Raw genomic sequence first — 12,180 nt, 5'->3', positions numbered from 1 at the left:
AAACATTGCCTTATTTTGAAATTTTTAAGAAGGATATTAAGCCATTTGGTTGAACGAGAAAAATCGACACCTAGCACCTTAGGGCATGTTTTCTCGAATTTCCAAACGCAAAACATTGCCTTATTTTGAAATTTTTAAGAAGGATATTAAGCCATTTGATTGAACGAGAAAAATCGACACCCAGCACCTTAGGGCATGTTTTCTCGAATTTCCAAACGCAAAACATTGCCTTATTTAGAAATATTTTCCTTTTTTGAAATATGATATTAATATGCAAAGTGGAATAATAAATATGATAATGTGAACAAAAATAATATGAGCAAAGACAAATCATTCATGTATATACAATAACAAGTAAGAAAAAGTAAAACATTAAAAGAAAATTATGGACATATAAATAAATAAATAAATGAACACTAAGTAAACAAGGGTAATAAGGAATAAAATAAATAAAGCTATGAAAATATGAAAATATATGTAAGTATATATATGTATACTTTATATATTTATGTAAAAGAGAAGAACTATGTATGTATAAACATATTATGTAAATGTATTCACGTGTATAAAATATAAAAACATATCTACATATTTTAAAATTATTATATAAATATATATATAAGTAAGTATATACATATACATATGTGAATTAAAATATGAAAAGTATATATGTATAGGTATATATATATATATGAATCATAATATATAAAATACATATATAAAATAAATATTTTAAAAAATGAAGAATATGTAAATATATATATTTATGAAAGTAAAATACATATATATAGATATGTAAATATGTACAAAAATCATACAATATACATAAAAAATGTAGGTATGTATATAAGTATATATATAAGCAATTATAATAATAATAATATGAAATTTATTAAGAAAATAAACAAACTAACAAAAGGACTAAACTAAAAAATTAAAACGAAATTCGAGGTTAAATCTAAATAAAATCAAAGGGAAGGGACCACATTGAACACGCGAATAACATAGAGGGGCTGGAAGGGAAATTTTCCCTTCTCCTCTAAAATGCATAGTTTCAAAGGGGATTAAATTGAAATCTAAAATAAAATAAAGGGATAAATTTAAAGAAATAAAAAAAAACTAATTGCGGAGGCATTAAAAAGCGAAGGCGCTAAAAGCGCAAATAGCCCCTCCAAGCATAACACGCGGATCCTTCAAGCGGGTCGGGTTGAAATCCGGGTCAAGAGCAAAACGGCGCCGTTTTGGTGCCTGAGAAGGCTGCCCAAAACGACGTCGTTTTGGAAGCCTATTTAAGCCAATTTTCTAAAAAAAAACAAATTCATTTGCCTTGTTATTTCAGAAAAAAAAACTTAAAAGTTCTCTCCCCCTCCCCTCTTTCAGTCCAAACTCCGGCCTAAGGTCCGGCCAGGGGCCACTTTGCCTGCCGCCGGTCGCCGGCGCCGGCAGGGAGGCCAAAAGTCTCCCTTTTTTCCGTCGAATGGCCTCCTCGTCCTCCTGATCGCTCCGACGTCAGTAAAAGAGGGTAAAAATGCCTCCTTTCTTGTTTTATTTTGTATTTCGAAATTAAAAAAAAACGAGACAAAAATAAAAAAGAGTGACCTTTTATTGCTTTTTTAATCTTTGTTCTTCAGATTTCCTCTTTTTTTTTAAGAAGAACCCCCCTTTACAATGAAGACATTTGGCTTTTTTTATAGCCTAAGTTACATGTTATTTTTACTATTTCTCTTGCGTTTTCTGTTGTTCTTGCGTGTTTGCTCCATTTTGCAGGTGATTGACAGGCAAGTGGGCGAGTTGGTGGCGGTGGGTGGTGTCAGAAGGGCAGGTGGTCGTGACTTGCGGCGCTGGAGGCTGAAGACCTAGGTGGCTAGGGTTTCTTCTTTTTCTTTGATTTGGTGTTGGGCTGCTATTGGGTTTGGGGGTAGTTGGGTTTAATGTGTGGGTTTTGGGTCCCGGGCAAAAATGGGCTTGTACATTAATTATATTAGTAATTTAATTAAATTAGAGAGGTTATTATTAGTAATTTAATTCAAAAAGTTATAAATTGTTTTGTATAAATTTTGACATGTTGATGCATGTGAATCACTTTTTCTATCGTAACGTGTTTTGTATACTTTATTATCGTGATTTAATTTTGAAATAATTTATTTGTTCATGTTAGATTCTAATATGTAATATATTTTTGCATAATATTTTCATGATAATTAAATTTAGTAAAAATATAGGTGTTGGTGTTGTATTAGAGGTGCTCATGGGCCGGGCCCAAAAAAATTTTTTGCCAGCGTCCTAGGCCCGGGCCCGACCCGGCCCAAAATATGGGCCTAAAATTTTGTCCAGGCCCGGGCCGAAAAAAATTTCTAAGCCTGAGCCCGGCCCGACCTATTTTTTAAATAAACACCAAAAATTTATTTAAAAAAAAGTATTTTAAAAATATTTTAAAATAAAAATATATATATTTATTATATTCGGGCCGGGCCGGGCCGAGCCCAGGCCAAAAAAGTGGTGCTCAAGGCTCGGCTCGTTTTTTAAACAAGCCTCATTTTTTGCCCAAACCCATATTTCGGGCCTATATTTTTACTCGTACCCTTCCATATTTCGGGCGGGACGTCGGGCCGGGCCGGGTGGCACCTCTATGTTGTATGGTGTTCTCAATTTTTTTATTATAATTTTATATATTTTTGCATGTTAATAATTAATTTTATATAGAACTTGACAAGTATACACATTTATTTCATGTTTATATTTTCATGCTTATCTTAAAGATATGCTTGAGGTGCTCACTCGCTTTATTTGGGGTTCAAAATATAACTTAATAATAAAAAGGAAAAGAAAAGAAAATAGAAATAATCATAGAAATAAAAATCATTATTTACTTTGAAAAAATTAATAATAAATTATTATTTAATCATAATATAAGAAACATGTATGATTGTGAAGTAATTTAATGATCAAAATATAATAGCGTTGCTTATTTTAATTTTGTCAATAATTCTGTAATTAGTTAGATGGTTACTCAGTCAGTTTATTCTCCTTTTTTCTAGGCTTGATATACTGCTCTGCAACAGATTTTCAGCAGCTTACACGGGCTGCAACACTTGTATAAATTGTAACCTTTTCACAGCAATACAATCAATTAAGAATTTCACAAATAATTCATTTCTCTACATGTATCAGATGTTTTCTTTTTCTTTTTCTTCTTCTTCCTTTTTGAAGCTATGAGTCTCGACGATCCGGCTAACATTTCCGGCCCATATTTTCTTCATCCCAATGAGAATCCTACCCTCGTTCTTGTTTCTCCCGTGCTCACGAGTCTCAACTATCACTCTTAGGCTCGTGCCATGCGTATGGCGCTTTTTTCTAAGAACAAGCTTAAGTTCGTTGATGGTACGATTCAAGCTCCTACTGCTACTGGCCCCCTTTTTTCTTGCTTGGGAACGTTGCAATACCATGGTTATTTCTTGGCTGCATCATTCCATTTCCCCTGCCATTGTTACGAGCATTTTGTGGATTGATTTAGCTTATGAGATTTGGCGAGATCTTCGTGAAAGATTCTCTCAAGGCGATGTGTTTCGCATTTCAGATTTGCAGGAAGAAATCTTCGCTTTAAAACAGGGTGATCGTACTGTCACCGATTACTTCATTGATTTAAAGATTCTTTGGGATGAATTGCTTCAATTTCGGCTTGTTCCTTCCTGCTCTTGCCATCATCCTTGTTCTTGCGGGGCTCTCACTATCCTTCATCGTTATCAAGAAAATGACTGCGTGATTCGGTTCTTGACGGGTCTTAATGACTATTTTGCTGGTGTTCGCTCTCAAATTATGTTGATCCATCCCTTGCCTTCTTTGAATAAGGCTTTCTCTATGGTGATGCAACAAGAGAGGCAGCTAACGCCAGTTTCTTATCAGGTTTTTACGAGCAACATTGTTCGCCAGCCCTCCTCCGCCCGCAAGCCGCAAAATAAATCCTCTGTTGATAGCCGCCAGTGCACTTATTGTGGTGGCTCTAGCCACAGGATTGACACCTGTTACAAGAAGCATGGTTATCCTCCCGGCTACAAGAGCAAGTAGCCAACCTCACGTGTTAACCTTGCAGTTGATGAGAAGGTTACATCGGCTTCTAAATCTTCCTCGAGCGTTTCCACTGACTCCAATGTTGCTTTGACTTCTGTGCAAATTCAGCAGCTTCTGGCTTTGCTCCCCTCTTCATCCCAGTCTTCCCATATTACCAATCAGGTTCTCGTTGAAACTCCTAAATCGACTGAAGGTATTTTTTCATTTTTTTCTTCTTCCTGGATTATCGATACTGGAGCCACAGACCACATTTTTCATAACTTGTCTCTCTTTGCCTCTTCCAAAATTAGACCGATCTCTATTACTTTACTGAATGGTAAACATGCTATTGCTAATTTCTCTGGCATGTTATATTTTCAACTGATTTTCATCTCACTCATAGTTTATTGTGCCACAATTTTCTTTTAATCTCTTGTCCGTTACCCAAGCTACCTCCCGATTGCCATGTTCTTTTCGCTTTTCTAATCATTTATGTTGTATACAGGCCCTTCCCTCTATGAAGATGATTGGTACAGCTAAGGTGTTCAATGGCCTCTATGTCCTTGAGTTGCCTATCCTTCCCACTCCATCTCCTTCCACTAAAGTGTTTGCAGTCACGTAAAATCTTTATATTCGAATCTTTCCTCTTCTCCCTTTGGTGCTAATTTGCCTTATAAGACTTGTCACTTAGCTAAACAAAAGAAGCTTGTTTTTCCTCTTAGTTAATCTGTTTCTAAAGCTCTTTTTTATTTGATTCATGTTGATATTTGGGGACCAAATGGTATTGTTTCAATTACCGGCCATCGTTATTTCTTGACTATTGTCGATGATTTTAGCCGTTTTACATGGATCGTTCTTTTGAAATTGAAATCCGAAGCACGCTCTCACCTGCTATCTTTTTGTTCTCTTGTTGAAACCCAATTTTCCCTCAAAATTAAGGTTATTCAAACCGATAATGGTCCTAAATTTATAATTCCTTCGTTCTATACTTCCAACGGAATTCTGCCTCAGACTTCTTGTGTCGAAACCCCTCAACAAAATGGTCTCGTCGAACGTTAATACCAGCATATTCTTAATTTTTCTCGTGCTTTGTTATTTCATGCTCATTTGCCGAAATTTTTTTAGAGTTTCGCTGTTTTACACTCGGTCTTCCTTATCAATCGTACTCCAACACTGCTTCTATCCAATTCCACTCCTTTTGAAAAATTACATAACACAAAACCAGAGTATGATTCGTTAAAAGTCTTTGGTTGCCTTTCTTTTGCTTTGACCTTATAAGCTCATCGCACAAAGTTTGCTCCCCGTGCTAGTGAATGTATTTTTCCTGGTTTTAAACCTAACGTCAAAGGGTATGTCTTGTTTGATCTTCACACTCAAGCCATTTTTGTATCTCGACATGTCATGAAAGTTTTTCATGAGAATTCTTGTTGGTGCAAGAGGCAGCAACAAAAGAGAGAACAAGAGCACAGAACATGAAGCAAGGTGCAAGAAGCATTTTTACTTGCTCACAAATGTGCAGCAAGGGAGCTAATGGCTGATAGCTCATTCAGCTCATTCATTCAACTAGAAAAAACATACATTTATAGTCAAATACATCACCAAATAGTCAACTAACCCCACTAATCAGCATTGGGACTATTAAAACATTGCTTGTACACATAAACAAGCCACCTAAACTAGTCATTCAACACCTAATGCATCAAGTTGTCATCAACTTGTCCATTTTAAACTAGATTAATTAGAATGAAACTAAAGAGAAACCTTGCTGTTACAACAAGCATATGTGCTGCAGCATGTCATCAAGCTGCATGCACTTCAACCACAAAATGTAACAGCAGCATGGTTGGCCAATTTCCAATACTCCTCCTTGGACTCCATGCTGCAAATACCAGTCATTCATCAAGTTTTTTGAACTTGGCAGCTCTTAGATGCTTTGATTCAAGCTGACCAATTCATTTTCTTCTTGCACAAACAGTTCGTGAGTATAGTTGCTTGCCTTCATTCTGCCATTTTGGCTTGCAATTCGACAGGCTCACACTTTGCTTACTGTCTTCAAGAGGCTTGCAACTATACAACACGCATTGAGCTTCCACATGTTGCTAAGCTCACACCTTTGACAGACTCACATCTTTGCATATTGTCTTCAACAAGTGTCTTCATCAGGCTCGCACTTTGCTAAGCTTGCAGCTTTGACATCTTGCTAAGCTTGCACATTTGGAAAGCTCACACCTTTCCTTTAAACTCCTCCTTCAGCTTATTCAAGCTAGTTTGGGGATCTTATAAGTTTGAGCCGATATTATCTTCTCTACAAGTAGTCCTTAATGACTTGCTTGTGCTTTGACAGCTTTTTTCTTTTCAACAAGCAGGGGAAGCAAAATCAATGGTCCCGTAAGACATAGGCTCTGATACCAATTGTTGGTGCAAGAGGCAGCAACAAAAGAGAGAACAAGAGCACAGAACATGAAGCAAGGTGCAAGAAGCATTTTTACTTGCTCACAAATGTGCAGCAAGGGAGCTAATGGCTGATAGCTCATCCAGCTCATTCATTCAACTAGAAAAAACATACATTTATAGTCAAATACATCACCAAATAGTCAACTAACCCCACTAATCAGCATTGGGACTATTAAAACATTGCTTGTACACATAAACAAGCCACCTAAACTAGTCATTGAACACCTAATGCATCAAGTTGTCATCAACTTGTCCATTTTAAACTAGATTAATTAGAATGAAACTAAAGAGAAACCTTGCTGTTACAGCAAGCATATGTGCTGCAGCATGTCATCAAGCTGCATGCACTTCAACCACAAAATGTAACAGCAGCATGGTTGGCCAATTTCCAATAATTCTTTTCCTTATTCTCGTATTTCTTCTTCTGTACATGACTCATCTCCTGTCATGATTTGTGAAAACCCCATTCAATATGATGCTTTCGCTTCGGGTCCTACACCTCCTCTTCTTCCTCCGCTCGATCCTCCTCTTACTCGACCTCCGAGAGTTAGGAAACCTCCTTCGCGTCTTGGTGACTATCACTGTTTCTGCACCAAAGCTGCTACCAATCATCTTGCGCCTCCACATCCAGGTAAATCCATGCTTCCTTTGTCAAATTTATCATCCTCTCATTCACATTTTACTTTATCTCTTCTCACTTCACAAGAGCCTAAAAGTTTTCACCAAGCCAATAAACACCTTCACTGGAGGGAAGCCATACAAGCTGAGATTTCTGCACTCAGGCAAAATAGCAATTGGACTCTTGTGGATTTGCCTCATAGGAAGCCTGTCATTGGTTGCAAATGGGTGTATCAGATTAAATATAAAGCTGATGGCACAGTTGAACGTTACAAGGCACGCTTAGTTGCCAAAGGATACACTCAAACTGAAGGCGTGGATTATTTTGATACCCTCTCGCCTGTTGCTAAAGTGACAACGGTACGTTATTGATTTCCTTGGCTTCTTCTCACTAATGGCATTTGCATTAGTTGGATGTTAATAATGCGTTTTTACATGGTGACTTGCATGAAGAAGTTTATATGCGTGTGCCTCCGGGTTTTGAAGATGGTGCAAAAGGTAAAGTTTGCAAGTTACTCAAATCTATCTATGGCTTGAAACAGGTAAGTCAGCAATGGTTTTCAAAGCTCACTTCTGCACTTCTATCGCTTGGTTATATGCAATCTTCATGTGATTTTTCCTTGTTTGTGCGTGCTTCTACTGGTTCTTTTACAGTGTTGTTTGTCTATGTTGACGATATTATCCTTGCCGGTAATTATCTATCTGAATTTGCTCGTGTCAAGTAGTTTTTGGATCATGCTTTTCAAATCAAGGATCTCGGTGTTTTGAGATATTTTTTAGGGTTGGAGGTTGCGCGAAATTCTACTGGTATCCACCTTTGTCAGCGGAAGTATGTTTTGGATATTCTTTCCGATGCTGGTTTTTTCGATTGCAAACCTGTCCAAACGCCACTGGTCACCAAATTTTCTCGTGATGCTTCTCCTGCTTTCTTATCCATTTGACATCGACTCGGCCAGACATTTCTTTTGTTGTACAGCAACTGAGTCAATTTCTTACTTGTTCGACAATTTTGCATTTGCAGGCTGCTCATCGCGTGCTTCGCTATATCAAAGGCACTTCCGACCTTGGTCTTTTCTTTCCTTCTGCTACTTCTCCCGTATTAAAAGCTTTCAGTGATTCTGACTGGGCTGGTTGTCCGGATACTCGGTGATCCGTTACGGGGTTTTGTGTTTTTCTTGGTGATTCCCTTATCAGTTGGAAAGCCAAAAAGTAATGCACGGTCTCGCGTTCTTCTTCTGAAGTTGAATATCGTGCCCTTGCCTCAACTTCTTGCAAGATTCAATGGCTCTATTTCCTACTGCGCGACTTGCATGTACCATCCTTAGGTCCAACTGCTCTCTTCTGTGACAATAAATCTGTTTTTCAGATTGCAGCCAATCCGATTTTCCATGAAAGCACCAAGCACATTGAAATTGATTGCCATCTTGTTCGTGAGAAGGTAAAATTAGGTGTTGTCAAGCTTCTCTCTTGCACCTCCAAAGATCAGCTGGCTGATATTTTTACCAAGGCCTTAGCTGCTGTTCCATTTTAGCTTAATCGTTCCAAGCTTGGAATGGCTTCGCTACATTCTCCAGCTTGAGGGGGGCTAATAGCGTTGCTTATTTTAATTTTGTCAATAATTCTGTAATTAGTTAGATGGTTACTCAGTCAACTTATTCTCCTTTTTTTCTAGGCTTGATATACTGCTCTGCAACAGATTTTCAGCAGCTTACACGGGCTGCAACACTTGTATAAATTGTAACATTTTCACAGCAATACAATCAATCAAGAATTTCACAAATAATTCATTTCTCTACAAAATAAATTTAAATTTTAAATAATTTAATATTTTATTTATTTAAAGTTCCAAAATTATGTTAAATTATTAAATTTTATATTATCTTAATGATCCAAAAAAATTACATATTAAAATAAAAATAAATTAAAATACTAAAATTATATAGCATAGAACAATTTTTTCTATATGTGTTGTAAAAATATGCAGAGTGTAAAACAAACTTATTAAAAATTTCATTACATATATATTTATACCAATAAAAAATTATATATCAACAAAATTGTTTTCTTTTCTTTAAATTTAAAATTCCATATTTAAAATTTTAAAATTTTACTCTATTTAATGATAATTAAAATTATATAAATGAGATTTTCAAAAAAAAAACAATTAAAATTTATATCCATTTCAAATAAAATCATAATAAAAATTAGTTTAAATAAATAAATTAAGATCAATATATTTTTGAAAACTTAAAATTATAAAAATGAAGCACATATTTCATTTAAATTTATTAATAAATAAAAGTACGAAAATAAAGTAAATTATATCATCCTAAAATATTATCTCAATATAATTTAAAATTATTTATTAACTTAATTTGATAAAAATTAAAAATGAAAAAAATTGTTTTGCACATTTATAGAGTGATTTATATGAAAATGTGAAAAAAAATGAAAACTATGTGTAATGAAAAAGAATAAATAACAAATAACAAATATATAAAATTGTGGGGCAATTTACTAAAAAAAGCTAAATTTTTTTAAAATTATCGAAATGGGTCTGGTATTTTATTATTTACCGGAATGGGCCCCTTTCCCCTAAATCGCGTCTACGTCAGCGCGATGTCAGGGGATGTGTCAGCAAAGCGCTCTGACGTGGCCGCGCTTTGCTAACGTGGCGCGTCCCTGGGGACGCGATTTAGACCGCGCGTGAACGGTGTAACGGTAAAAAAAAACCTATAAATACCCCCACCTTTTTTTTCACAAACAAATCCTCTCTCAAATTTCCTCTCAATTTCCTTCCAAATTTCTCTCAAATTCATATTTAATCTCAATTAGCTCTCAATTTCCTTTTAAATTTCTCTTAAATCCCTATTTTTAAATAATTTTAAAAAATTTTGATTTTTTTAAACCGAAAAAAATTACTCTTCAATCCCTAATTTTTAAAACGAAAAAATTTGTACGATTTCAGTAATGGACGGAGGATTGACTCGTCTTGATAAGCACCACATATCTGTGGAGCAAATGAAGATGGTAAGTGTTAAATTTAATTTTTAAATATTATTTAAGATTTTTTTTATTTATGCATTTTTAGATAATTATTAATTTATTATTTGTTATAAAAGTCTGTTGATCGGGTATTGGAATGCAATATCTGGAATATGCAAGCTCCTCCATCAAAGTTGGTAGAGAACTACCTACGGGAAGCGAGTTTTTGGCACGTGGCGACGGTAAGCCGTAGATGCAAGGTGGACCCGAAACTAATCAGTGCGTTGATCAAGAGGTAGAGACCCGAGACGCACACATTCAATATTCCATGTGGAGAGCGCACTGTCACTTTGGAAGACATCAGCCTGCAATTGGGATTGCCGGTGGACGGGTACCCAGTCACGGGGTCTACCCAATCTAGCAATTGGCTAGCGGTGTGCTACGAGCTTCTGGGCGCTATTCCGAAGAAAATGGATGGAGATAAGATCGAGATGGGCTGGTTGCGAGACACATTCCCGGATCCGGATGAAGATTCAATCGAAATAGAAAGAATCCGATATCGGGAGATGTGCGGGGCGACGCGACTGAGGAGAGCAAAAATCAGAGGTTGCCTGTCACTACTGCAGTCATGGGCACGGTTTCGCTTTCCATTTTTACGTCCTCGAGTGGACCACCCATATACATTCCCACTCATAACGAGGTAAATTTTATATTAGATTTTACAATTATTATGTAGATATTTAAAAATAAAAGTATGCTAAAAGTTTATTTAATTAGGTGGAACCATCCGGCAAGTCATGCTCGATTACCTACCGAACTTGAAGATATACGGCTTCTATTAGACCAACAGTCGGAAGCACATGTAAGTATCAAATAAAATTGATATTTCCATCATTCGCTAGTCGATTGGTAATTAGTAATTAGTATTTAGTATTATATATATAACTAATATTTCTATAATGTTCATATAGTTTCAATGGACACTATACGAGGATCCGACAATTCGGGCAGTAATTTCGGATGAGTTCTTACAAAATCGAAACGATTGGTACGTGAAAGTCGCGTTGATCAACTACGCGACTGTGGAGCCGCACCAGTCAGACAGAGTGCTACAACAGTTTGGATGTAAACAACCGATTCCCGTAGAACCTGAGGTGTTTAACGATCAATACAAAGTCAACCTTCGGTAATTGAATACGGATTGGCCGAGATACTGGTCCGAGTACATGGAAATATGGGAAGATCGATATGAATATATACCTACTCGAGAACCAATAATCATTCCGGAGTTAGCGTGTGTGCCAGAATAGATGTCATGGTTTAGGATCCATGGCAAGCCGTATTTACTGACGCCAAAGGAGAGGCAACAGCAAATACGTGTCCAAAGGGAAAGGCACGAGCCTCTAAATCCAAGACGAGGAGACGATGACGCTGGCCCCTCAACGAGTCCCAGACATTCACCCGGCCCATCATCAGTGGCCATGCAATCACCAGGCCCAACGAAATCACCGACACAGTCACCCGACCTAGCAGTTCAACCGATGATACCCACGCAACTGCCTTTTCAGATGATGCCAGGTGCGTTTCCTAGCCCTTTTATGTATCCTAACCCTTATATGTATCATTTTCGAGTCCTATGGCAGGTTGGAGCCAATGGCCCGGTTCAGCTCCATTTCCTGTTACGCCGAGTGGACCGTCAATGTATAGGCCAACGGCACACGAGGGATCGCAAGAGCAGCCGTCGGGGAGCTCTTCTTTTTACCAATCCCCACCACCGTATGGGTTTCAAACACTGTCGCCGTTGGTGATGCAAACACCTCCACATTCACTATTCTTTCAAGGTGGAGCATCGTCCCAACTTCGACAACCAGATGCCCTACCGAAAAAACAAGAATCCCCATTGGAGGAACCACAACCGCTACCGAAAGCTGGACAAAGGAGGAATCCAGCGCGTAACCGTCGACGACCGCCATGTGGCACTGAATTCGACGGGCACGGAGATTGATTTTTGTATTTAAATTTATTTGTACAAATATTTTGAATATTTTGATATTATTTGATGTAATAAAATAAATT

The 12,180-nt window shown here is 37.0% G+C and overlaps 1 protein-coding gene across 1 annotated transcript; it reads left to right on the top strand.

Moving 5' to 3' along the window:
• The first annotated feature begins 3,044 nt into the window (after positions 1-3,044).
• On the top strand, positions 3,045-8,902 carry LOC121223810 (uncharacterized). The gene has a single exon (XM_041106395.1). The coding sequence runs from the start codon at positions 3,265-3,267 to the stop codon at positions 4,063-4,065; it is 801 nt and encodes a 266-aa protein (XP_040962329.1). The 5' UTR covers positions 3,045-3,264; the 3' UTR covers positions 4,066-8,902.
• Positions 8,903-12,180: the final 3,278 nt, after the last annotated feature.

This window comes from Gossypium hirsutum, chromosome D11 (genome assembly GCF_007990345.1).
Source record: "Gossypium hirsutum isolate 1008001.06 chromosome D11, Gossypium_hirsutum_v2.1, whole genome shotgun sequence".
NCBI lineage: Eukaryota > Viridiplantae > Streptophyta > Magnoliopsida > Malvales > Malvaceae > Gossypium > Gossypium hirsutum.
Note: the sequence above shows the minus strand (reverse complement) of the source record. Positions and strands in the feature narration are given on the sequence as shown.